This window comes from Prunus dulcis, chromosome 8, assembly GCF_902201215.1.
Source record: "Prunus dulcis chromosome 8, ALMONDv2, whole genome shotgun sequence".
In the NCBI taxonomy this organism is placed as follows: Eukaryota; Viridiplantae; Streptophyta; class Magnoliopsida; order Rosales; family Rosaceae; genus Prunus; species Prunus dulcis.
Window position 1 is genome coordinate 9558986 of NC_047657.1, and position 27530 is coordinate 9586515.

The window sequence follows — 27530 nt, forward strand, 5'->3', positions numbered from 1 at the left end:
AGTAGGAGAGTATTTACATGATCAACATGTGGTAAATATAGCTGAGATGACATGTAGTTGTAAGAGATGAGATCTTAATAGTATCCCTTGCATTCATGCTGTTTCTGCTATATATTTGTATAGAAGACATCCAGAAGATTATGTCGCCATATATTATTACAAAGACACTTATTTAAAGGCTTATGAGCCAATAATTCATCATGTCAAAGGCTTTCAAATGTAGCCAAGGTTAAACCAAACACCATTGTCACCTCCACTTATTAGAAAACAACCAGGGTGACCAAGGAGAAGTAGAAAAAAATACTATGAGATGGAGAAGATAGCTGATGCCATAGGTGCAAATTTGAGAAGGAAAATGATTGTTACTTGCACTAGATGTTTTCAAAAAGGCCACAATAAGAGGAATTGTAAGAATCAGCCACAAGACCCTCTACCTGGAACTTATATTGATAAAAGATGGACAACTGGGTATCCTTCAAAGAAAAAGAGAGCTTCTAAAACCAATGCATCTACTTCTGAAATGAGTGCAAGAGGTTCTCAAATGAAGGTGCAAAGAAGAAAGCTTCCTGTGAGTTTCAGTTCATAATTTTGCAATTTCTTTTTTACCAACTTCATGTATATTACAATGATTGGTAAACTTATTTTTTCAATGCTGATCCAGAAAAGCTCATCACATGCGACTTTGCAGCAAGGTGTAGCGAGTTCTGTGAATCTATCTGCCTCTGCCTCTGTGAACCCATCTGCTTTTGCCTCTCTGAATCTATCTGCACCTGCCTCTGTGAATCCATCTGCTTCTGTGCATCCAACTCCAAGGCAAGGTCCAAGAATGTTAGGAGTTAGCAGCAGTGCTCGATGGAAGCCACCTGGGAAAGCACCAAGAAAGTGAATGAAGTAAAAATTTGACTATTTTGTGAAGTAATGAAATTGGAAATATAATTTGAAGTTGGGAATATATAAGTATTTTGAAGTGTTGGACCTTTCAGTTGCTGGAACTTATGAATTTGAAGTGCTGAACCTTTCAATTGTTGCACCTTTTGAATGTTAAAGTATTTTGAATTGCTATATATTTTGAATATGACATCACTTGTTAACATTATGAAGTTTTTTAGTTGCTGGAACATTTGTTATGTAATAGCATTTTGAAGTTGTTTTGGACTTGAAAGTGACTTGTTTTGGAATTGAATGGGAGCAGCAACTTGTTAATATTATGAAGTTTTTTAGTTCCAGGAACATTTTTTATGTAATAGCATTTTGAAGTTGTTTTGGAATTGAAAGTGACTTGTTTTGGAATTGAATGGGAGCAGCAACTTGTTAACATTCTGAAGTTTTTTATTTGCTGGAACATTTGAAGTTTTTTTAGCTGTTGTACTTCCATGTATTCTACATTAACATTTTTTTTTAGTTGCTAGAACATTTGAAGTTTTTTATGTATTCTACATTTGGGATTTATGGTAGCCACATCATTTTTTGTCATGCATGTGCAGGTTTGACTTTATTTCCTCCTAAATTCCTTAATTTGCTAAACAATATTAAGCTAGCAATATGTGAAAAATGTTAAGAGATGGGGATGTATAGTTTGGGCATACTCTGCGGCCTACATTCTTCAAGGAAGTTTGCTCTTTTCAAACTTCTATCCTTTCACTTGATAGTGTTCAGCAATGTGTTGGCCCAAATTGAATTTGCATACTAAAGGAGCTTTATTAAATTGTTGTTTTTATTGTTTGGGAAGTTCTCTGCTTACTATCTTTAGTTGCTTGCCCCTGTATCATATATGTATTGTGTGACTGGGTTAATAGGTGACATTTTTATTCTTTTTTAAATGTTATATATAGGTGAGCTTTCTTGACATTAACCTTAAGAGATCTATAACAAGATTTGTGTTGTTGCTGCAAAATTTCATTTATTTCTATCATCACTAAGATAATGATTGAACAAACTATTCTTCCAGTATCTCTGTTGAAACAAATGTCAATTCAATAAGGCAATTTGAATCAAAATAAAGCTTCCATTCCACATTCCTTGTAAATTTTAAAATCAAAAGAACTACAACATTCAATTTACACACTACAACATTCGGAATACATAACAAATGGGAATGGTGCCAACGTTTAATTTTTTGCCAACTTCATAACCACAATCATGATCAACAACACAGAAATTAATACTAGAAATCCACAAATCAACAGCAACAAATCCCTAATTCCATTTAGGGAATTTACAGTAGAGTCTTGCAACTGTTTGGGCTTCTGCAATTCATCTTCCAAGCAGCCATTAATGCCTTCACATCCTCTCACTGCTTCATTCTCTCTGCTTGCTTGATTGAATCTAATTGGTTCATCATCCCAAATAAATCCAGCACAATAAAGTGTTCCCTGCATGGCACAATTCCAAAATTACTAGCACAAAAACCAGATTCACCATTATTTATACCCAAAAATTGACAAAAATAAATTTGCACTTACATAAGATCTAGTGAATTTCCCAAAACGTCTCCCACGAGTCCTATCTTTCTTGGAGATTCCCAATCTCATTTTGCCATTACAGAATTGTCACCTTGGAGCTTGGCCAGAGTTCAACATCTCCTAAACTTCCCCCAAAATCGCGTAATTCTAATGGGTAAGGCTGATCCATTGTTTTAGGTTTATAACATTGCTCAATTTGACCGTAAAGCCCCGCCATATGAGGGGCACGTGCTCAGGCCCTAACATAACTAAAAGAAATCTGACGGAAATTGAGAAGTGTCCTCGAATTGTTTGGAATCTTAAACCACTGTGGCAAAAGTGACAAAATTGAAACCACAGGGACCTTAGTGGTAAAAGTTGAAAACCACAGGGACTGCAAGTGTCGTTTTGACTTGATAAAACACAAGCTGTAGCTTTACCTCAACACGACATGACCCATTGCCAGCCCTACTCATGCTCTTCTTTCATGATAAATTTTGTATAATCATACTTGCTTGGCTTTTCGAAAACATTAAAAATTACTTTCTCTTCAATTCAAAGTTCTATTTTATTTTATTTTTAATCAATAGGGCTGAGAGAACACGAACTTGGGACCTCTTCCAACATTGAAAATAAGGTATCATTAGACTGATAAATTGGAAAAAAATTCAAATTGTTTGAACCTCATCATTTGCTCATTTCACACCCAATTGCTAAGAAAAATACAATTTTACCTTCATAAAATGTGTGATGATTTTTTTAGCCAAATACATATTTGTGAGATTTGAGTGATTTTCCAATTTGGTCGTGTAATTTCAATTTTGGCATGTCTTGTACATTGGCTTTTTTTGACATGTCGAGTACGTTGACTTTGGAAAACGAGCCAAACTTTATATTTTAAAACTCCAATTTATGTGTCTGAAATCCCCTATTTTTTCTTATAAGGGGTTTATAGCGCAGGTGGTTAAAGACATTTATGGTACATCCAAGATCCTAGATTTGATTTTCCTCTCTGCAATATCGTCTATACCCCAAAAAAAAAAAAAAAATAAAAAAAATAAAAAAAAAACCTCTATTTTCTCCAGTTCTCCAGTTCAATCTAAGTTTTCACAAATTCGTTTTATATAGAATTAAGGCTTAATTATTGTTTTACCCCTAGAACGGACTCGGTCTCACTTTATCCCTCGAAAACAGAAATTTTCTCACTTTATCCTACAATCTCTAATAATTACTGAAATTTTCTTATTTTACCACTTTCGTCCATTTCCATCTACAAAACTGTTTTATGAATATATGGTTATAAGATCGGTAGAGGATTCTTCTTTGTACCTTTTTTCACTTAGAAAAATATAATCTAAATTTGCTAAAATAAAAAGCTACAACAAAAAGCCTACATTGAAGAAAAGACCCCAACCCTCCACATGGAGTTAACCCAACTAAGGTTTTCTCTTCAAATTTGTTGGCCTTCGTCGTGGTCTCTAGGGGTGGGCACGGTTCGGTTTGGACTAGTTTTCATGAAAAAATAGAACCTGAACTGAAAATGAAGACTGATTCAGTTTAGACCGATTTTGTTTAAAATTCATATATAAATCCGAACCAACTCAGACCTGTCCGGTTCTGGTTCGGTTCTTGCGATTCCAGTTTGGGCCTGGGCCCAAAATTTTATTTTATAATTTTTTTTACAGACATGCCTAAAATGTATTAATATACTAACATACCCAAAATTTGAGCTTCTATCAAGCTTTTAACACATCAAAATGAATCCAACTTCAACAAAAATACAATCCAAATTCAATCTAACTTCAACAACATATAAATTACAACCCAAAATCAATCAAACTTCAGCAAAATAAGTTCCAAAATAAATTACAACCCAAATTCAATCCAAATATATATTACAACTCAAATTCAATCCAACGTTATTAAATTCCTCCTAACATTGAAAAGTAGCTGGAGCAGACTTGGTAGGTGTGGATGAACTCATAATATCTACATAAAAAAAACATAAACCCATTAAAACATTAGTCAAACATACATATTATATAATACATTAATCAAGCACATAAAATAACAAAGACATACCTAATTCAATCGATTCATAGAACTCCATCTCTTGAATTGTCGGCTCACATAAAAACAATACCTCAATTAAAATAAACAAAAACTTAAACATTATACAATCCAACTAAACAAAACAAAACACTGTTAAGTATAAAAAAAAAATAATAACTATGTACATATTTATATTCATTTCCTAATTAGGTCCTTAAACATAATAAAGCTCATAATCTGAAAGTGAGAGACATGTATTAAAATTAGGTCCTTACACATGTATTAAACATAATACAGCTTAATAAATTGTTGTCAATATTCTCTTCAACTTGTATTCTTCTAAATTATAAGAACAAAACAGTCTATGAGTTAAAAGCTGTATATATATATCCTCAAGTGGCAGCACCCAAATTCGTAATTCTCTACATATTAAAATAGAGCATCCCTCTATAAGTTCCTTTTCATGATTTGTTTTGGTTCATGGAAACACAAGTGGCAGTAGCATTGTTTAAAAAGGCAATTTGATTTCTATAATCTAATTAGGAAATTCAAGTTTTTTATGGAAAAAAATCGGAGCTTTCATCTAATATATTCAATATAATAAGTGATGGGTTTGTTCAGCACTTCAACTTAGCCAATCGAATGGAGATAGAGACTAAAGAAAGCTTATTCACAACACAAGGCAAATATTTGCAAATGAAGACCCTGAAATCTGACCAGAAGTGTATACAAACAAGAACTCTTCGTTTTAACATGAATTTGGCAGATGAAAACAATTAAAAATAGAGGAAATTTATCCACAAAAAATAATTAAAAAATCTGCAGAATTTCGGCATAACATCAAAATCTGAGAGAGAGAGAGAGAGAGAGAGAGAGAGAGAGAGAGAGAACCTCAAAGAGTGGCAGAACTGATGCTGGAAGCTGCAACCTGCTCCAGAAATTTCCTGCTGATCTACATGAACTGCTGCTAATCAAAACTAAATCAATTTGAATCAATTTGATAAATTTCTAGGGCTGCCATTTTATTTTAATCAAACCTCAATCAATTTGAATCAATTTGATAAATTACTAGGGCTGCCATTTTATTTTAATCAAACCTAAATCAATTTGAAAAACACCCAAAATCAATTTGAACCACAACCCTAAATTAATTTGAAAAACACCCTGTGCAAACAACAGACAATAACAAAGCTAAGAACCACAAGCCAGCTAGGTGAAGAAATAATCTGAACCAGCATAACAAAGATTCGAAGGGGGAAAAGAAAAAGGAAAAAAGAAAATCTGCAAATTGCGAATCATACCTGACAGAGAGAAAGACAACTACATAAAATGAAGAGGTGGCTGCGATCTGCTGTGCTGAATCTGCGAATTGCAGACAGATAGAGTTAGCTAGAGATTCGAAGGGGGAAAAGAAAAAAAATAAAAGAAATAAAAAAGAGACAATCTGACCTGTGATGGCGGCGACTAAGAGGATATAGTAACATAAGTAAGAAATCAATTCATCATTTGTGATATTTATCCATGTCGCACTTTTGAATCAACAGATTCATCAGTCAACTCTAGAGTTGACTAAACTAATATGTGCATATAATTAATACATGTATATATATATAATATTTAAATTTAAATTATAAATAAAGTAATAATAAGAACTTTTTTTTTTATAACTTTATTCACAAAATTAAACTTTCAACTAATCTTAGTCTTGAATTCCATTGAAGGGGGGAGATTGATAAATATTTTTATGTATTCTTCTAATACCATATATTTTACTCTTTTATTTTAAAAATTTTCCTATTATTTTATTAATATATTGTATTTAATTAAATAAATAATAGGAGACTAGAAATGAAAGTATCCTTCTCGCATCCATTCTCCATCACATTGTCGGAACAAAAATATCGTATGTATCAATATGGATGGAAATATTTAGTACATGAAATAGTTATTTGCTAGATATATAAATAGATAGATAAGATATAACTAATAAAATAAATAAAATAAAAATGGATCTTGTGTTCTGGAATTGGAATCAAAGAAAGATATTTAAAACGGCGTGACTTGTAATAAATGTTTCTCTGTAAAGGAGGGGAATAGTAATTTATTCATTCCTAATTTATTCCTTTCCTATAGAACATCTGTCTCTTTTTGGAATGGAATTTTTACAGAATCCCCATGAATAGGATCAAACCTTATTCCATGGTATTTACATGAGATTCCTCTTTCTTATTCTTAAACAAGTCCCCGAGAGGGCTTAGTTGATCCACGATTTACCTAAATTTGCCTCAATTGTTTGTCTCTTGCCTTCAGCTTTCCTCAAGTTAGCCAATAAACTGTTTATATTCACTAGTATACCCCAACCCTATATTTAAATTTAATTTACTGGCTAAATAAAATTTATCATTCCTGAATGAACCCTTATACTTATTATAAGATATATATGTACATCCATTATAATAAGTATATGCACTAAAATTATATTGGCTTTATTCAGGAATTGAATCAAACAAGCCCTTTTAACTCTGTGGTAAAGTAACGTCATGGTGAGGCGTAAGTTCGTTGTGATTACAGGTTGGATGTCTAATTGTCCAGGCGGTAATGATAGTATCTTGTACCTGAACCGGTGGCTCACTTTTTCTAAGTAATGGGGAAGAGGACCGAAACATACCACTGAAAGACTCTACTGAGACAAAGATGGGCTGTCAAGAACGTAGAGGAGGTAGGATGGACAGTTGGTCAGATCTAGTATAGATCGTACATGGACTGTAGTTGGAGTTGGCGGCTCTCCTAGGGTTCCCTCATCTGGGATCCCTGGGGAAGAGGATCAAATTAGCCTCAGTTCAGGTACAAGATACTATCATTACCGCCTGGACAATTAGACATCAAACCCTTAATCGCAACGACCCAATTGGAAGAGCAGAGCTCTACCAACTGAGCTATATCTTCCCGAGCCAAGTGGCGCATACATGAAGGAGTCAAATACTTCTTCTATTCTTTTCCTTGGCGCAGTTGGGCCATCCTAGACTTGAACCAGAGACCTCGCCTGTGAAGTAAATCATTGCACCTACGGTCCAACCAATTGGGAAAGAATCAATAGATTCCTTTTCGGGAGCGATTCATCCTTCCTGAATGCAGCATATAACTTTTCGTTGTACTGCGCTCTCCAAGTGTGCTTCTTCCTCCCTTCTTCCTTACCGTGGCAAGTCTTTATGAAATAACTCCGATGAGAAGAAAAAAGAAGGCGTTAAGATGTGGCGGCTTAGAGAGAAACGGAGCTGAGAGAGGTGCTAGTTGACAGAGGCGCTATTGACAGAGAGGTTTGCCTAAGATGAGGTTTTGCGTAGAGAGGATTGGCGCAGACAAAGCCTCTGTCAGAGAGGATGAAAGAGAGGAAGGCTGAGGGAGAAGAAGTTTAGCTGAGGGAGATGATGACCTCTATCAAAGAGGTTTCGGCAGCTAAAGGAGAGAGGAACGAAATTGGAGGAGGAAAGAAGGGAAAAACCTAATCGGCTGAAGGGAAAAACCTAATCGTGTGCATGCACACCTATGGTAACACCATATACAACCAATAAAAAAGAGCCATGTGTAAACAATATTTTATATATATATAATATAAAAATTAATTATACTGGACCGGTTCGAATTAAACCAGTTCTATTTGTTGAAAAATCGAAATTGAAATCGAAACCGTTCTGAACCGATTCGGTTTGGATTTTTTTTCAGTTACTGACTTTTTCACTCAACATGGTTTTTTTTTTTTTGAATTTTTTCGATTCGGTTTTGCGGTTTTGCGGTTCAATGCCCACCCCTAGTCGTCTCTTCAAACTTTCTTCCTTTCTTTTTCTTTCCCGGGAGGAGATTTTCCTGCCCAATTTTCCCGCAAAGCAAACAGAAAAAATGCAAGCCAAAACCCTGATAGCTCACCCTCCTCACTCCTGTCTCCTCCAAATCCCCACCCACAGCTCTCGTTCCAAACCTTCACTCTTCTTCAGCAATCCATCTCTCTCTTTCACTTCACGCATTACCCACACACTTCGCCTCCCAAAACTACTCTTCTCGGCTCCAGTACGACGTCGTAATGGGTTCGCCACAGGTTGCGTTAGCGAAAACCTCGACGATAGCGCCGGAAATCGTAGCATAGAAGATGGGGAAGATGATGCTTCGGTGTCTGGAGAAGTTGTGGAGGTGAAGAAAGAAGAGTTGGAGAATCCGAGTCTATGGAATCAAATGAAGGAGATTGCAATGTTTACGGGACCCGCCACGGGGCTCTGGATATGTGGCCCACTTATGAGTCTCATAGATACTGTGGTCATTGGTCAGGGAAGCTCTATTGAGCTTGCTGCTTTAGGTACTTAGTTCAAATTTACTTGGGTTTTTTTTTTCGTTTAGGTAATGGTGGAATTTAGCTGAGTTCTGTTTACTATTTTCTGTGCAGGCCCTGGAACTGTAATGTGTGATTATATGAGCTATGTGTTCATGTTCCTTTCTATTGCAACTTCAAACATGGTTGCCACTTCGCTTGCAAGACAGGTTAGTTTCTCTTAGGATATTGGAAAAGTGTGCATTGCGTAGGTGTTGATAAGAAAATGAGTTAGGCATGAAACTTTCATCTTTCGGGTATTTTTTGTGGCCATATTCTATAAACATGATTCATGATTGCTGATATATTAGTCTTTCCAAGACAACTACGCAGTCCAGGGAGATATAGTCATTTCAGTCAATTTACGAAAATGAATTTAACTAGTTAGGTGGGGACAAGTTTTTCCCATTGGATAAGTGGTCTTTTCTTGAAAATTCATAACAAGACTTCTCTAATAGAACAAATATAATGATAGCTGATGACTTGCTTGTGAGAATGGGCATGGGGTGTTGCCTGTGAGATGTTCATGCACTGTCAGTGTGTATATTTGTTATCACTACTTTGTAATTTGTAACAGACTACATTTATTGCTTTGGCATCAAATCGTGTTTTCTTTCTTTTCTTTTTCCTGAGACAAACTTCTGTTATGTGTACTTATGAATTCTCATGCTGGATGCATCTGCTACTTTAATCACTATTTTCCGTGACTTTTATTGTATTTCTTTGACTATCTAATATTGGTGCAGGATAAAAATGAAGTGCAACATCAGATATCTAATTTGCTCTTTGTTGGATTGACCTGTGGCTTCTTAATGCTTTTATTTACAAGGTTCTTTGGTTCATGGGCACTAACGGGTAATGAGGACAGATGCATATTTTAGATATCTTTACGTTGCTGAAAGATAAAGTGCTTGATTTTGTTCAATTGTTTAATTTATGCATTTTTAGCAGATAGTACTAGGTTTTCAAGTCTCGAAAAGTAGCATAGATGATTATTGACTTATGAATTCTTGCTTTTCAGCCTTTTCTGGATCAAAGAATGTGGAACTTATTTCTGCAGCAAATACATATGTTCAGGTGTCTTTCCTTTTTTTCCTTTCGTTGTTGTTAATTACGTTTGCTCTTAGTCATTAGGTCACATATGCATGACAACGACATTTTTGCGTATACGTACACGTGAGAATGAGATTTTTGGTAGAATTTGTGCATTATCTTGTCAAGATTATTTGATCTAAGAGGTATTTCTATTTGTTTAGTGCCATTGTTCATAGTTATCATACGGAAGGTGCACATAAATGAGAACCCGTCTTATTTTTTAATATTATTAATGTGCATGGATACTTATGATGGAAGTCCAAACTAATGTTTCTGGAACACAAATTTGTGCTCAAAAAGTAAGTAATTGCTTAATAATGTCCCGTTGTTCATTAGTAGGCGAAATCAAAACAGAGTCTTTTCTTTACTTGATTGCTCCTATGTTGTTACAACGGATGATCATTTGACATATCTTTCTACTTGGTGTTCTTCTACAACCAGTAGAAGAATCCCTGTCTTGATTTCTTTTTAAATGACTTTGTAATTTGACTGATTATTTTCTGTTGGTAGATACGAGGATTGGCATGGCCTGCACTTCTTGTTGGTTGGGTTACTCAGAGTGCAAGGTTACTATATCTCTTCCCATGCATTATCTACAGCATAAAATTCTAACCATTTAAAGATATAGAAGTGAATAAGTAAATTGATAGAAGCTCTACTTGTCCTCCTTGGTCAAAATAATTAGCAACTGCTGTACATAATGGATATGGTAAAGGCCTTAATATCTTTTTAGCACAGGTGATATTGATTCTATTGGGGGAGAACTGAGAAGAATTTACTGTCAAAGAAAGAAATTTGGCACCATCTAGTTGATAAAATTAAGTTTATGAATTTACGTCTCATTGTCTCAGAAACAAGTATGAGACGAACACTCGTAATTTGACTTTTTATCAGGCAAAACTTTTATTTTTGACTTGAATCACTTATTTATTGCCTAAGGGAAGGTTATTTCTGGCAGGAATTTTAAGTGCTGAGGTTAATGAGATTGTGAGCAGCTGTTACTTCATGTTCAGTCTCTGATATTCTCAATCTGTTTCCCAGTCTTGGCATGAAAGATTCCTGGGGTCCTTTGAAGGCCTTGGCTGTAGCTAGTGCCATAAATGCCGTTGGTGATGTGCTCCTGTGTAGCTTCTTAGGCTATGGTATTGCTGGTGCAGCATGGGCAACAATGGTGTCACAGGTATGCTAGATGAACATATTAATATCTTTCCTATTGGCACATTAACTTCTTTTCCACTACTACTGACTGGTATAAAATAGGTTGTTGCAGGATATATGATGATTGAAGCTCTCAACAATAAAGGATACAATGGCTATGCAATCTCTGTTCCCTCATCCAAGGAATTTCTGACAGTACTTGGGCTTGCTGCTCCAGTATTTGTGACAATGATGTCGAAGGTTCAATTTACTCTTTTAAATTTCTTTATCATGTCTGATGCGATTTTCCCATTTTTCATTGTTCGTTAAACATCATCGATACTCTTGCACCCCCTCTTAAATTGATAAGGGACAAAACTTCTAAATTCTCAGACTAGATGGCATTATCATCACAAATTTCAAACCAAAACTTCATAAATACGTTTATGTATTTTAAATTTTTATGAACAAATATTCAATAGTCATACTACATTTAATAAATTCAGCAACCAAGCATGACTCAACTTAGGGAGCAACCAATAAAGGAACATCCAACAACAAGATCTGACCAGAAGGGGAAAAAAAAAAAAAAAAAGAAGAAAAATTTGGAGAACATTATGACTACCTATTTATAACATATAGCTAAGTTTGTCCAGAAAAAGAAATATTTTTCCCTAAGAAGGTTAGGTCTAATGCTCTGATACTGTGCCGAAAAATAAGGGAGAAAGTTAGATGCTTTAGTTTAAATAGAATACGGCCAAAAGGAAACTAAATAACAACCAACTCACGCACTTTAGGAAAAACTAGATCACACCCCTAAACAGATTAGGCAACCAAAATTTTCTATCTAACTTGGGATCCTAATTAAAATATAATTTTGTTCTCTAATAGTGATATTGTGATGCATAGGTTGCTTTCTACTCCCTCCTTGTATATTTTGCAACATCTATGGGAACAAATACCATGGCAGCTCATCAGGTTAGTTTTGGTCAAATTTCATGTTAGTAGTGGTTTACTTTCGGAGATAAGATGGTTATGTGCATTGATGGCTTGCAATTTACTAGGTCATGATTCAAACATTCTGCATGTGTACGGTGTGGGGTGAACCTCTCTCTCAAACTGCGCAATCATTTATGCCTGAGTTTATATATGGAGTAAATCGTAGTTTGGCAAAGGTGTGTCCTACTTAACACTATTGATATGATGACATCTAATTTTTTATCTTGGTTGTACTGTTTGAGATTTGAAGAGTTTCCATTATATTTTGGTATGGACAAATAAATTACATAGGATACTCCCCTTTCAATGAATATAATGTAGATTATTCCTATGTAGAATCTGTATCTATATTAATGTTTATTTGTTCATTGTCTTCTGAAAGTTTTATGATACGAACAGGCTCGAATGCTGCTGAAGTCACTTGTCATCATTGGAGCTGTACTTGGTTCGGTATTAGGTATCATTGGAACATGTGTTCCATGGTTGTTTCCCAATATCTTTACACCTGATCAGAAGATCATACAGGAGGTTGGTCTTTGCTTTCTTAAACTCGTTAAAGTCTTCTAATTCAAATTTCTTTTGTTGTCATTAGTTATAGGTGCTGCTGTGTATCTTGGTCAAGGAAAGAATCAAGTTGGGTTGTATAGCGCCTTTATAAATTGTATTGATCCTTCTATAATATTTACAGCTTTCCACCAGACACATAGTATAAGAGGGTTGTGACAACTGTTTTAAAATGAATCATCAGCACTTATTCATCCAATCATATCAAACTTTTGACTCCATGCATATTGATTATTCACCTATGGCTTACATTGGTCATGAAAAGGTGGAATAACTGATAAAAGGTTCTACAAGTCCGTTGGTCATGAGTTGTAATAACTTGTAAAAGGTTCCACAAGTGCAATTCCACATGATATTCTATTATGTGTTAATGCAGATGCATAAGGTGCTGATACCATATTTTCTTGCATTAGCTGTGACTCCCCCCACTCACAGCCTTGAAGGAACATTGCTGGTATGTTCAATTTTATCTTCAATGATGATTTTTCTAATGTTCTTATAAGCCTTTGGTTGCACATCTTGTGCCTGCCTCTTGGATCAAAGATTGATGAAAACTTTGAGTTATGTATGCACTGTGTTTCCAGTGGAAATACTGAACAGTTCATCCTGTTTATAAATGTGAAATATAAGCTCTCTTGGAAGGGTTTTAATAAGTTTGACAGTCATGTTGTGTACTTGAATGGGATTCTACTTTCTGTGGCATGGTCAAACATCTGATGGATGCTCCTTGTGATTTGTCTTATCTTCATGAAACATGCACTACCTTTCAGCGAACTCAATTTTCTGTCTCTATTAATAGGACTTAATCTTAGTTTAACTGAAAGCTTGTTGAGCTAAGGACTTCTTTTCTTTTTCTTTTTTTTTTTCCTTTTTTTTTTCCTTGTGCTTTGGGAAAATCAGACTAATATATACCCCAAATCGTCACCATCTGAGGTCAGATTTTCCAGGTATTGTCATTGCTAATAAAACTTATGGCTTACTGATTAAAAAAAATTAAAGGAAACCGTCATTCCATTGCTTTTGCTGGACAAGGGATGCACTTTTTGGCCTATGGTTTACCTATCCCCAGATGATAGAATTCAGTTCTTTTGGGCCTATAGTTCACTGGGACGTTAGGCATTTCATCCCCTTCTGCCGTGTATCCCATGGAGTTTTCTATCAGAACAATAACCACTTGAGAGAAATACACAAGTCTCCCAAATCTCATTTATGCACTATAGTGTTCCGGAACTTCTGTTCTGCTGGAAGTAGGCTTTTCTTTTTTGTTTTTGAAATCCGACAGCACAAGCACATGCTCAACAAGCCATATTGTTTTGCTAAATCTTGTGCTGCTTGCTGATTATCCAAATTACAAATTAAAGAAAGACCCTTTTTTAATGCCACGATTTGGAGTCCAAACTTGCTTCGAATTGTTGTTTTTTATTTTATTATATTACTATAGAGAGCTCTCTTACATCATAGGCACAAACTTTTTCTCGAGCATCAGAATTTTCTTTTTTCAGGCTGGACGAGATCTAAAATTTATTAGTCTGTCCATGAGCGGATGCTTCTCTTTAGGTGGACTTCTACTGCTGGTAAGATCTGTTTTAAATTTCTTGGTGTCTACTTCAAGAGTTATTGGTTCTTTATGCATCCACACTTTTCTTTCATCAGCTGTTGAGCAGTAGAGGATATGGCTTAGCAGGCTGCTGGTGGGCCCTGGTAGCATTCCAATGGGTAAAAACCAATATCTCTATGACTTTGCATGTCTAAATATTTACCTATTTGAACTTATCTGAATACAAAGCTTTCATTGGCAGACGCGGTTTTTCCTCTCTCTACAACGCCTGATATCCCCTGACGGCATGCTTTTCTCTGAAGATATGAGCCGCTACAAATTGGAAAAACTCAGAGCTGTGTAATCTAGGAATCATATGAACATATGAGCTAAATGGTAACATCTCCGCATGGATCAAATTCATGTTGCATTGTTATCATTTTACAGATTAGCAATTATGATCCATTAGGTGCGCAATATCCCAATGCCCAAAAATGAGGTTGGCACTATTCTTTTGTCTAGGAACGTTCAAGGTTCTACTTCAAGATCCAATGAACAGATGGAAGCAATGTTGGCGTCAAGAAAGTAATTATAAGCAGCTGCGGTCTCTTTTGATCAATTATTGTAATTGTTCTGTAGACAGAAAGGGAAGCTCCATACATAAATGACTAGAAAAAGATTCACAGTTTTTATTTGTAAACTAATTGGGTGTTGATCAATCCAATTGGTGAACAAGTTCCGTGATGAAACCAATTCCTATTTTTTATATAATTTAAAGTAACATTTGCATTTGGGATTCTATTTTTGCCTTACAATTTGATATTCACACTTAATTAAGCTTTACAACCAAACATAATTTAGAAAATGATTCCAAGAAACCTTTCTTTTTTATTTTCTAAGTTAAAAATGATTAGAAGTAAAGATTCAAATTTTCTGCCATTATGGTCACCGATGCCAGCCACATGCACCATCTTTCAGTAAGATCCTAGGTTACCTTTCAATTTCATTTTTTTGGTTCAGTTTAAATTTGACTTTGCAACAAAAATTCCACAGTATCCACACAATGCAAAGCTTTGAAGGTAAAATGTAAGAACACCTTCCCCCCGAACCTTGTCAACACAGTTCCAGAATAATATAACCATAACCCTAATGTGACAGGAATTAGACCCTAGTTCTTCCTCGGCTATCACGCCCAAACGTTCTTGGTCTTTCTCCTTTTTTCTGAAATTCCACCGATGTGGGTCTCGAATACGTCTTTCGTCTCATAAATACCTTCCGCATCTGCTGCCTTTTCTCCTCTGCTTTCAACTTGGTGAGGCTGGGCCTGTATAGAATCACTGTTCTACCAATTTGACCAACAATAACTGAACCAGTTGCTTCCTCCAATTGTTTCACCACATCGTCTAGCTCTCCCGGGCATGTTCCATGTATTTTTACCTGTTCACAACATTAAATGGCACTATGTTTAGCTAAGCACACCTATATTTCAGTTCTTCACTTTCAATTGGTAAAAGTAAAATAAAGAGAGAAAACAGAGTGACACACAACAAATGAAATACAGACTGTTACGATAATTTTCTAAAAAGAACTCATCTTGTCCGAGTTAGTCTTTGTTTACATACCTTCCCTTGGAGGGCTGTTCGGGAGTTTTCCATATCAGGTTCTAAAGTCTAATGTCTAAACCATAGAGTATGCTACAAACATTGTACAGTTATAAACTATGGAACAAGGTTTTTCTTCTAATTTGGAGTAACTGATTGTAAGGGAAGCTTGTGCCTTATGCAGTGTCATCAAAAGCTAGTTCCAAATCAGCTAAACTCAACTCAACTCAACAAAGCCCTAATCCTAAAACAATTTGGGTCTGGTATCTGCAAAATAATTTTCAGTATGATCCTCACAAACTATCTATAGAGCCTAGAATTATGACCTTTTTATCAGAAGACAACATTTTATTACAGAGCACTAGCTAGTAAAATCATCAAGCAGATCTGATTGTAAGGGAAGCTTGTGCGTTATGCAGCGTCATCAAGAGCTAGTTCCAAATCAGCTCAACTCAACTCAACAAAGCCCTAATCCTAAAAGAATTCGGGTCTGGTATGTGCAAAATAATTTTCAGTATGGTCCTCACAAACTATCTATAGAGCCTAGAATTATGACATTTTTATCAGAAGACAACATTTCATTACAGAGCACTAGCTAGTAGAATCATCAAGCAGACATCGCATGACATAACAACACATGTTTAGCAAGTAGATGGGCAACCGTATCAGAATAATGAGTTCATCAGATCACTTCAATTTGAGATTTCAAAATTTATTAACCAAAACCCCTTACTACTAGATATTCAAAGAGAAGTAAGAAAGCTACCGCATATTCATTCCATACATAAATATCAGAATCAACAATCTTCTACTCCCCAAATTGAGAAATAAAAAATGTAAACACTTCTGTGACAAAAAGAAAAAAGATAAGACTTCAATTATCTTCAATCCATTTCTACGACAAATCTGAGAAAATGCAACTTGCAAAGGAGAACCTCTCATCAATAAACAGCAGACAAATTTCACACTAGCACAAAAAAAAATCCCTCAATTTTAGCATAAACCCTTAAACCCCAACTGGGTACTAACTGAACCACCAAATTCTTCTTTAAAAAAGAAAAACACTAATTCATAAATGAACAAATTACCTTGAGAAGCTCATTGGATTCAAGATTCTCTACAAAAGAAGCTGCAACACTGGCTGTAACACCGGACTTTCCCACCAACTGGGACTTCAGCTTCTTCCCCAAGCTGTGAGCATAGGACGCAAGTTCCTTCTTTTCTTTCAGCGTAAGGCTTGGTGGCTTGACCCCATCTCTCTTAAAACCCGAAGAAGACTCCAAACCCAGTTGGGCATTTTCCTTATTATCCAAGTTCTCAATTTCAATCTCGGCTTCCTCGCCATTATCGTTATCATCATCTTCTGGAATTTCAAGTTGTTGGGTTTCTTCTGCTTCTTGTAAAGAGGCTTTGGGGGCAGGAGGAGGGTGGGAGAGAGTAGAAGAGTGGCAGAAGAGGAGAGGACGAGAAGGGAGGGAAGGAAGGGAAGGAGAGATAATTCTACGGCGTGGGATGAATGGAGTCGTGGAGACGGTGGTGGTGGAGATGAGAAGGGGTTTGAGGAAAAGGGAGAAGGAAGAAGATGGCGGTGATGGGCGGTGGAGGAGGCAGTGGAGCCGGTGACAGGTTGGGGCTCCTACTGCTGATGCTGCTGCCATTTGCTCTAGTTTTTTTAGCTTACCCAACAACACATACCTTCGAAATGTTTATTTCGGCCAAATTTCACTATCGGTAGTTTTTCACTTTCATCATTGTACAATTTCTATTTTCAGTTTCTCAGCTTCACTTCATTTGCAACGTATTCCAATCCGAGTCAGTAAATTCCAAGTTACAGAAAAGTGTGGGACATAAATGGTTCAATCAACTAAAATTTCAAGTCAATGAGAACTTTGAGGAAAACTTGAATAGGTTACGAATATATGTATTCGCTAAAATATGAAAACTATGAGAGAATATTTGTTTGTGGAAATTTTTTGTGTATTATTTTTCTTATAGGATGTCATATTTATAATACAACGAAACCTGAATGGACAAGTAAATAATAAATTCCTAAATCTATTTACAATAAGAAATCATGAATTAAAGTAAATCAATTACAATTATAATAGGAATTCTTGGTGTGTAAGGAAAGTAAGTCAATATCTACAAGTCACGCCAACACTCTTCCTCATGTTGGTGCATAGATGTCGCCAATGCCCAACTGATCCAGTGAATTGTGGAATGCTTTACTGGAAAGCGCCTTTGTCAAAATATCTGTCAATTGATCCTCGAATTTCACAAAAGGAAACTGAAACACTTTAGCCTCAAGCTTCTGTTTGACGAAGTGTCGATCCACCTCAATATGTTTAGTACGATCATGCTAAACTGGATTCTGTGCAATGGTTATAGCAGCCTTGTTGTCACAAAAGAGATTCATTGTGGATGTAGGTTTATACCCAAGTTCAGTAAGCAACTTTCTTAACCAAAGAAGTTCACAAACCCTTTAGTCATGCCTCTGAACTCGGCTTCTGCACTAAATAAAGCTACTACATTCTGTTTCTTGCTCCTCCATGTCACCAAATTACCTCCCACGAATGTAAAGTAACCAGATGTGGATTTTCTATCTGTTACATTACCTGCCCAATCTGCATCTGAATAACCATCAATATTTAGATGACCATGCTTTGAGAACATAAGTCCTTTTCCAGGTGCAGACTTCAAATATCTAAGTATCCGAAGAACTGCATTCATGTGGTCTTCACTTAGAGAGTGCATAAATTGACTGACAACGCTTACCTCATAAGCAATGTCTGGTCAAGTATGTGACAAGTAGATCAATCTTCCCACTAACATTTGGTATCTTTCTTTGTTAGTTGGAACTTAATCCGGATATTCTCCAAGATGATCATTCTGAACAGTAGGAGTGTTTGTAGGTTTGCAATCTAGCATTCATGTGTCTATCAACAAGTCCAAGAGATATTTCCTTTGAGAGAGAAATATGCCTTGTTGCGATCGAGCCACCTCAATTCCCAAGAAATACTTGAGTCCACCTAGACCTTCATCTCAAACTCAATAGCCAAATACTCTTGTAGCTGTGATATTTCCTGTTTATCATTCACAGTAATAATCATGTCATCAACATAGATTATTAATGCTGTTACCTTCCTTTTCCAATGTTTCAAGAACAGAGTATAATTTGAGTTGCACTGTTTGAAACCATTGTTCTTCATTGCCATGGTGAACCGTCCAAACCATGCACGTGGTGACTATTTCAATCCATACAATGCTTTTCGTAACCTGCAAACTATTCCAGTTTGAGTAGTATTATATCCGGGAGGAATGTCCATGTACACCTTCTCCGTGAGTTCGCCATGTAGAAAAGCATTCTTTACATCAAACTGGTGTAGTGGCCAATCTAAATTAGCTGCAATGGACAATAAGACTCTGCCGGTGTTTAACTTTGCAACTGGAGCAAAGGTTTCTTCATAGTCTATACCATAGGTCTGTGTGTACCCTTTTGCCACAAGTCTTGCCTTGTATCGCTCGATAGATCCATCTGCATTGTGTTTTATAGTAAACACCCATCTACATCCGATAGTCTTTTTCTTGGTATAGTCTCCAATGTCCAAGTTTGATTTTTCTCAAAAGCTTTCATCTCCTCTTTTATAGCTTGAACCTACTTAGGATCTTTCAATGCTTCAGAGACCTTGGTTGGAATATGGATAGCAAACAACTGGTGCACAAAAGCCTTGAGTGGTTCAGACAGCTTCTCAGTGGATACATGATTTGCAATTGGATACTTGGATGTCTTGCCAATATCAGGTGAATAACGGTTTGGTGGCTTCCCACGATTTTATCTGAAAGGTAATTGATATCCAATAGTTTTATCCTCTAAATGTACAAGTCTAGTAGGAGTAGTTATCTCAAGGATATTCTCAGGAGATTGGTCTGTTAGTACTGTTGAATTAGAGGGGGGTCTTCATCTTGTTGTTCTGTATTGTCTGTAGGTGTGAGACTCGTATCAGAAATATATTCGCATGGATCAAGTGGGTCAGGCAATTGATAGCTTTTTGGCAAAGAGTAATCTCGTGCTCCAGACTCGGGACGATCGATCATTTCTGTACATAAGAGAATTTCTTCGTTTTTCAAGTTGCTCCAATTCTGCTCTTCACTTCGTATCTCCCCATGAAGCGTAGAATTGGATGATGGGTCATGGAAGAACATCTCAGATTCCATGAAGGTCACATCCAAAGTGACATAGGTAAGTCAGGTATGAGGGTGATAACAGCGGTAGCCTTTCTGATGAGTGGCATAACCCGCAAAAACAAAACAAAGCGCACATGGATCAAGTTTGCTACGTTGATTTTTATGGAGATGAACGAAAGCCATTCATCCAAATCTTTGGGGTGTAAGTACCAAAACATAGGATAGAGGTATGTGTTGCGCAAGCACCTGTAAGGGAGTTTTAAAGGTCAATACACCAGAAGGCATGCAGTTGATCAGGTGAACTGCAGTGACAATAGCATCATCCCAGTGATGGCGAGGAACATGAGCGCTAATCAGAAGTGTTGGGCGGTTTCAAGAAGATGTCAATTCTTTCTTTCAGCAACACCATTTTATTGCAGTGTTTGAGGACAAGTCGTCTCATGGATAATTCCATGTTGTTGGAAGTAAGTCTGTAAGTCTGAAAGTCATGATTGACAACATGATCAAACCAAACATGTTGAAGTGGATAAACATTTTATCAAAGAGAAGATTGAGAAGAAGATCATCCGCCTACCATTCATAAAATCAGAAGATCAGTTGGCAGATATCTTAATAAAAGTTGTTTGTAGTATAGTATTTCATGACTCACTTACCAAGTTAGGCATTGGTGACATATATCCACCAACTTGAGGAAGAGTGTTGACGTGAGTCTTCTAATTAATCAAGGAGATTTATTTCCTTGATTAATTAAGGGATTTACTTTCCTATTTTTTATATAATTGATAAATCATTGTACAATTAGGAGATACTTTCCTAATTCTTTACTGCATCTAATTTCTTATAAAACCCACATGTAAACTCTTATATATATCTCATTATGGAGAAGAATATAAATAAAAAAAACTAATACATTCAAACCATATTCATATTTTAGCAGGTAGAAGGGATCATACATCGGAGTAGAGGATGGAGGAGAGGGCTCTTGAATTGGTTTTTTCATTAGTTGACTTTTCGATTTCATTCTTAATTCAATTATTTTAGAAGTTAATCATTTTTATTTAATGAATACATGCTGGAAAATAGTTTAATGAATTATATATATTCCTTTGAGATTCAATTTTGATCCTAGTATTACCCATTAAATAATCACGTCATAAGATTGCTCCCTTATAAGATCATCCATAATGGGCTCCTTAAACTACCTCATTAGACAAATTTTAGGGAGGAATCTTAAAAATGCAACTCTAAGCACGCTCTCTATCCAGCTCCTAAAATATGGAGTCTTCTAGGAGCTCCTAAATCTGAGGAGAGAGAAAGGACTCCTAGTAGCTCCCTATAATTTAATGCTGCTTTATTTATTGAGTATTTCAAACCTTTATTTAATGATAACTATTTTTATTTTATCTTTTAATAGAGATAGACCAATCAAAAAAGAGTTATAGCATTTATGACTCTCCAAATTATGGAATATGGTTGGAGTTGAAATTTGTTAGAGAGCTCCTAAAATAGTTTTCTTATATTTTTAGTTAAATTTTAGCTAAGAAATAGAGAGTATCATTGTGGATGCTCTAAGAGCATCCACAATCGGCTCTCTAAACCACCTCCTTAGACAAATTTTAGAGAGGAATTGTAAAAATGCAACTTCAACCATGCTCCCTATCCACCTCCTAAAATAGGGAGTCCTCTAGGAGCTCCTAAATCTGAAGAGAGAGAAAGGATTCCTAGTGGCTCCCTATAGTGTAATGCTGTTTTATTTAATGAGTATTTCAAACCTTTATTTAATGCTAACTATTTTTTATTTTATTTTTTAATAGAGATGGACCAATCAAAAAAGAGTTATAACATTTATGACTCTCCAAATTAGGGAGTATGGTTGGAATTGAAATTTTTTAGAGAGCTCATAAAATAGCTTTCTTATATTTTTAGCTAAATTTTAGCTAAGAAATAGATAGCATCATTGTGGACATATTCTCAAATATCAATAATATCGATGAAATATCAAGGATATTATCGTTTTTTTGAATTACTGATATTTCAAAACATATCCATGCACATATCGTATAAATATCGAGAATATCGACGATAATATTGAAAAATATTGACGTCGATAATTTCACTCACACTTCAGCAATATTTTGTTACAATATCGCTATAATATCGAAAATATCGATGTAATGAAAAAAAAAAGGAAAAAAAAAAGGGGAAAAAACACAAAGGGGATTCAAGGTGTTTCCTCTTGTAAAATTAGTCATCCTTGGTTTGCTTTGTATTGTGGTGTCCAAGTCATAAGTTCTTTTTTCTTCTAAATATTGAGACATGGACAGAATCCGAGACTCAATATTCAAATGATTTTGCTCATGGACAACGTCAACCAATCTCGGATCCATATAGGTGGCATGTTAACAATTACATGCAAAACTATTTTGGGGATTTATCATTTGATGACTACTCTTCACACTACACTTATTCTACACATAGAGATTATGAAGATAGTGAAAATTTGAACCTCATAGGAACTCTATGTGGTACTAAGTCACTTATGTATCTTACCATGCAATGTATAAAATGTAAAATATTGTAGTAAATCATTATATATAAATGATTGTGGTGTGTTTAATCTTCTTTAATTAATTACTACATGTTTTCTACATTCACAATGTTTGTCAGCTCGCTATATAATCAACTTAAATTAGTTAAATCCATCATGCAATGCATTTCCTTCCAGTTTTTGTGATAAACTAATAGATAATTGACTAAATAAGCATCCTCCAAAATTTCAATAAAAATTTCCAAGTTTTTCTTACAATTTCCGTAATTTTTATTCAATTTTTATCCATATCGATAATATCCCGATATTTCCATCAAAATTTCCATATTTTTGGACTACCGATATTTCCGATATCACCAATATTTTAGACCTTGATTGTGGATGCTCTAATGAAATAAAATTTTTGCTCCACACTTCCAAGGAAAATTGGCTTTCTTTCAAAAAAAAATATATTAATATTCCTTTGCCAATAATGATTATATATATGTTGAGACTTGTGAGAGGTATTTAACACCGCTGCCTATATAATGTTTGAAGGCAAGGCAATTTGAGTTCCACAGTTCCACTGCTTACCCACACCACCCTAAACTGACGATCCAGCTGCAATTTGACGTTTCCACCTCCCAAAAACCAAAGCTGACAACTCTGAGAGAGAGAGAGAGAGAGAGAGAGAGAGAGAGAGAGAGAGAGTGTGTGTTTTGAAACTTGGAACACCTACGTTATGCACTCAAGGCCATGCCTACATTATTATCTCTTCCAAATTTATTTATTCCAGATTCTCAGTCTTTATTTTTATGAACGTGCATTCAAATCTGCATACGATATAATCACAGTGATCTTAAATAACCCATAAATTACAACAAAAATCAGTTTTCAAATCCTTTTCTTTTTCTACTTTCTCTTATTATTAATTTTTTTTTCTAAATTCTTTATTATTCTTAGAATATTTTTTTTTTATAGAAATATTCTTAGAAATTTTTTTTAAGTGTCATCATAGGATAAATTTTAATTTTATAAATGTATACAGCAAAAAAAAAAAAAAAATTTAGTGAAGGTTATGAAGCAACAACAAAATCAATTAATCACTGTGATCTTAAAGAAAGCATAAAATACAGCAAAAATCAGTCCTCAAATCGCATTTTCTCTACTTTTTCTTATTAATACATATTGTTTTTATAAATTCTATATTATTCTTAGAATTATTTAAATGTTATCATTCACCATAAAAGATAAAAAAATTTATTCGCGTAATTCAATTCAGTGGAGGCTTGATAAATTTCTCACAAACAATTTCCCATCAAATCTTTTCTGCAAACTAAACGGGTTTAATTCATAAAAGCATACAAACAAGTGATGAAAATTAAAGATCTTATAAAGTATCAAATTTTATTCCGACTATTATCTGTACGAATGCAAATTTAAAAGATTAATTAGCAGAAAATTGTATAATTAGAATGAGATGACCTAAGAATAATAAAAGCATAGTGAATATAATTATATATATATATAGGAACTGTAGTAGACAGGAACTGTAAATAAATCCCAGAGAGAATCACTAAACAAAACAAAAAAAATTAATGGCTTTTTACAAAATCTGCAGCTTCAGTTGGAAACAAAACAAAAGCTAGCTTTTCGGCTACTTGTTTCAAAACAAGAAAGAATTAAATCCCATGACCAGATTATTAAAACTTATTTATAGTATATATGGTAGAGTGTAGGCCATTCTCCCAAATCAGAGACTCAGAGAACCAACAAACCATGCCTCTCCAAAATCAGCCTCAAATCCCGTTTGATTACTCTCTCCCCCTCTTGCCCCAACCATATCTGGTACCCCACTGGATATTAACAGTACCCTACTCTTACAAACTTTACAGTACATAAAATTAAAAACAAGAACTTTAAAGCTAAGGGTTTTTAAATTAAGCATCAGTTTACAGACGGCTTTTTCCCTGTTGCCTAGGAAAACAAGGCAATCGGAGCCATACATTTCTGGAGGGTGGAGCCCATCACCAGCCCTCTTGGCCCTCAGATCCATAATGATCAGGACCATGATTAAGTCCAGGTGCCAAGCTCCACCCCCACTAACGTTGGCCTCTCTACAGACATTTTACATACACAAGACAAGCTTACATCTCTACAGAGACTACCCTGGCCACAATCTAGTACAACCACTCCTACTATTCTTAACCTAATCCCTACTTAACTGAAGGAAGGAAAACCAGCTAGACTCGTTAAACTTCTGACAATAAAACTGAAATGAAACCGAACTAAAACTCCCAAACTAAAGGCAACTAAATACGAAAAGATCAAACGGTGGAGAGAGAGAGAGATGAGACTGGACGTGGACCCACAGTATCATGATGGATATTTGCATTGATATGACATGGAAGGAAGGGAGCGCATGCAGAGATAATGACAATGACGTGGAGGATCGAAAGGCTAGCTTAATTGTCATGTCAAGTATTAGGGGAGGAGGAGATGGCCTTCAACTACTACTGAGATTTTTCTTCTTCGCGGAAAATGAGCTTGCCTACGGTCGTGCGCAGAACCTGCCTCCTGAGACCGTCTCGAGGTGGCTCGAAAGATAGAGGCAACACATCTTCTGATTCACACGGAAACCCCATCGTCTCAAAATGCCTTACCAGCCTCTTCTTCCCCTGATCACCATTAAACCATACATCATTTATTTTCACAATTAAAATTGCATTATTTGTGCTGCTTTTTTTTTTCAAAGTTTGGAAGGGGAGGGGAAGGTGTGCTTGTGCTTCGAATCCGAGACCACTGACATGTAAATGCTCTTATCATTGAGCTATGGACCCGTTGGTCACCAATTAAAGCTACTTATTTGCATAATCAATTGTAATTAAAAATTAAAAACAACATGCATGCGGCTATAATAAATAAGAGATATATACCTGGATTTTGGCATAGGCAATTTGACGTATCTTAGTAGAGTGGAAGAGCTCCCATGCTTGGCTGTCAGCCGCTTTGTAAAACTTCCAGACTGCCTCCGGGCTCGTGAAGTTCACAAATGCATACCCTTTGTTGAACCCGGTCCTGCAAATACAATCAAAACATTTTAAAAAAAAAATTAAAAATTAAAAAAAATTGAACTTTTTGGGAAAACCAAAAACCCAAATGGAAATTAATATCAGAAATTAATGAAGTAATTGGAATGATAAGTAGTGATTGCTAATTAATACTTACTGGAAGTCTATTGGTAGATACAAGAAGTCATAAGCAGATATTAGCGTCGAGTTATCTCCTCCTCCTTCTCCGCCAAGTTTCTCATATTTTTTATTCTCCATGGCGCAATGAGTGTCCAGAAAAGCCATAAGCAGATCACGACTTTGATATTCAGAGAACCCAAAAGCAGAAAAGTTAGGAAGAAACCATGAGGATCAGAAAGTGCCCATTTGATGAATTCAGATCATAAAATCAAATGAGCCACAATTTTAGAAATCCAAATGCACTAACTGGGTCATCTCAACAACTAAATTCCCAATCAAAATTGAGATTTAGACAATCAACCAACCCCATGCAAAACACTCAACCCAATTGACCAAACTGAATTTCAAAACCCACATGCACCAACCAGATGAAAATCTCAAAACCCAGATTGAAAAAGCTTGGAAACCAAACTGAAAACTTGAAAAGAAAAAGAAAAAAAAAGCCCAGATGATGAAGACCAAAAGCATGCATGTAAACTGTAAAGAAAGATCAAAATCAATGCAAAGAGCCTAGAGCATACTTGTACTTGTTGGGAATGTTCCTGATCATAACAGTGGTATTGTCTCCACCACGTACCACAGGCAACACATCCGAGAATTGTTTGCTCCTCACCTTGTTGGGCACAAGCCAATTATTTCCCATGCCATTACTTTTCCAATTATCAAAACCTTTATCATAACTATTGACAAACCCCAACCTTGGCCTCACTTCCCTTTCCTTCTCACACTTACAATAAGTACCCCTTCTGCTTTCATTAAAACTGCTCCCTAGACCTCCATGACCAAAAGAGCACCGCTTTTTATTCCTATAATACCCCTTGGCCGCCCTTGGCCTTGGAGAACGAGACACTGTCTTGGCCTCTTGGTTCTGGACCCCACGGAGGCCATGCTCTTCATGAGGTATGGTAAGAGTTGGCTCAGTTGATGGTTGCAGAAAGTTGAGAGGGGCTTGTTGGGTACTTTGGGTAGGGAAAAGTGGGTTGAAAGAGTAATTAGTATCGGAGGAGGTAAAGTTAGTATCAAAGGTGGTGGTGTTTGTTTGATGAAAGTAAGAGAAGTAGAAGGAGGAATATTGGTTAGGGTTTACCAGAGGCGGTGGGGGGTAAAAGTAGGAGGGGATTATTGAACCAGAGAGTGAGAATAGGTTTTGGTTAGGGAAGAACTCGGGGGCATATGGGTTCAAACCCTGAAACCCTCCTGTGATTTGAACTGCCATGGAAGAAACAAAAGAGGTTTGGAAACTAACTTCGGGAAACAGACAGACAGACAGACAGAGAGATTGAAAGAGGTTTTTTGGCTAAAAAGGCCGAGAGATGGTAAGTACACTGGAAAGGGGAAAAGACTCAAAAACTTGCCTTTTTGCTGATGTGAAGTGAGGCTTGTCCCTTTTTTTCTTGGGTTACTCACTAGTTTTCTACTACTCTCACGCCCAGTAAGACAGAACTATAGGTGATGCATGTTTCTGGGGTTTTGGTTTTTGTTGCCTTTTCTTTTTAAGGAGTATTGAGTCTAGGATCTGTGTATACAAAAACTTCCAAATATATGATTCTTTTCATCATTGTGTTAATTGCGTTTCAAGGCATAAATCAAATTTGGATTTTTTATTTTGGCAAGTAATAATGTTTTAACTAACTAATTACTTAAGAGAGCGTTTTGACAGTTCGAACTTAACTTTTAGTAGTTTTTTTATTAATATTAAATATTTAATTTGGAGTTTTACAAACGAAACTTAGAGTGTCAAACAAGGCCTAAAACATGATTATTGATAAGAAAAATTAGGT

At 35.7% G+C, this 27530-nt stretch overlaps 3 protein-coding genes and 1 long non-coding RNA gene across 7 annotated transcripts; 1 reads left to right on the top strand and 3 right to left on the bottom strand.

The window, feature by feature from the left end:
- Positions 1-4156: 4156 nt before the first annotated feature.
- LOC117637720 lies at positions 4157-6056 on the bottom strand. 2 transcript variants are annotated; one of them, XR_004587226.1, is made up of 4 exons: positions 5943-6056; positions 5795-5855; positions 5385-5457; positions 4157-4430 (listed from the first exon to the last, which is right to left on the bottom strand). It is a non-coding gene; the product is annotated as an uncharacterized LOC117637720 (long non-coding RNA). The 2 variants fall into 2 exon arrangements; XR_004587225.1 differs by lacking the exon at positions 5943-6056 and having other exon boundaries at positions 5795-5936.
- Positions 6057-8252: 2196 nt separating this feature from the next.
- LOC117637046 (protein DETOXIFICATION 46, chloroplastic) lies at positions 8253-14984 on the top strand. Of its 3 annotated transcripts, none has more exons than XM_034371798.1 (15): positions 8253-8841; positions 8929-9023; positions 9600-9708; positions 9875-9930; positions 10459-10514; positions 10990-11128; positions 11209-11346; positions 11995-12063; positions 12150-12260; positions 12484-12612; positions 13025-13102; positions 14151-14222; positions 14302-14364; positions 14448-14581; positions 14655-14984. In XM_034371798.1, the coding sequence occupies exons 1-14, from the start codon at positions 8292-8294 to the stop codon at positions 14547-14549; spliced, it is 1767 nt and encodes a 588-aa protein (XP_034227689.1). In that variant the 5' UTR covers positions 8253-8291; the 3' UTR covers positions 14550-14581; positions 14655-14984. The 3 variants fall into 3 exon arrangements, with proteins under 3 accessions (XP_034227689.1, XP_034227690.1, XP_034227688.1); XM_034371799.1 differs by having other exon boundaries at positions 14708-14984; XM_034371797.1 differs by having other exon boundaries at positions 14448-14984.
- Positions 14985-15157: 173 nt separating this feature from the next.
- On the bottom strand, positions 15158-17506 carry LOC117637047. The gene is made up of 2 exons (XM_034371800.1): positions 16875-17506; positions 15158-15622 (listed from the first exon to the last, which is right to left on the bottom strand). Exons 1-2 carry the CDS (start codon positions 17442-17444, stop codon positions 15347-15349), a joined length of 846 nt encoding a protein of 281 aa, XP_034227691.1. The 5' UTR covers positions 17445-17506; the 3' UTR covers positions 15158-15346.
- A 7505-nt stretch (positions 17507-25011) lies between these two features.
- LOC117638428 lies at positions 25012-26965 on the bottom strand. Its single transcript, XM_034373559.1, has 4 exons — positions 26271-26965; positions 25727-25867; positions 25435-25576; positions 25012-25176 (listed from the first exon to the last, which is right to left on the bottom strand). The coding sequence occupies exons 1-4, from the start codon at positions 26963-26965 to the stop codon at positions 25012-25014; spliced, it is 1143 nt and encodes a 380-aa protein (XP_034229450.1).
- Positions 26966-27530: the final 565 nt, after the last annotated feature.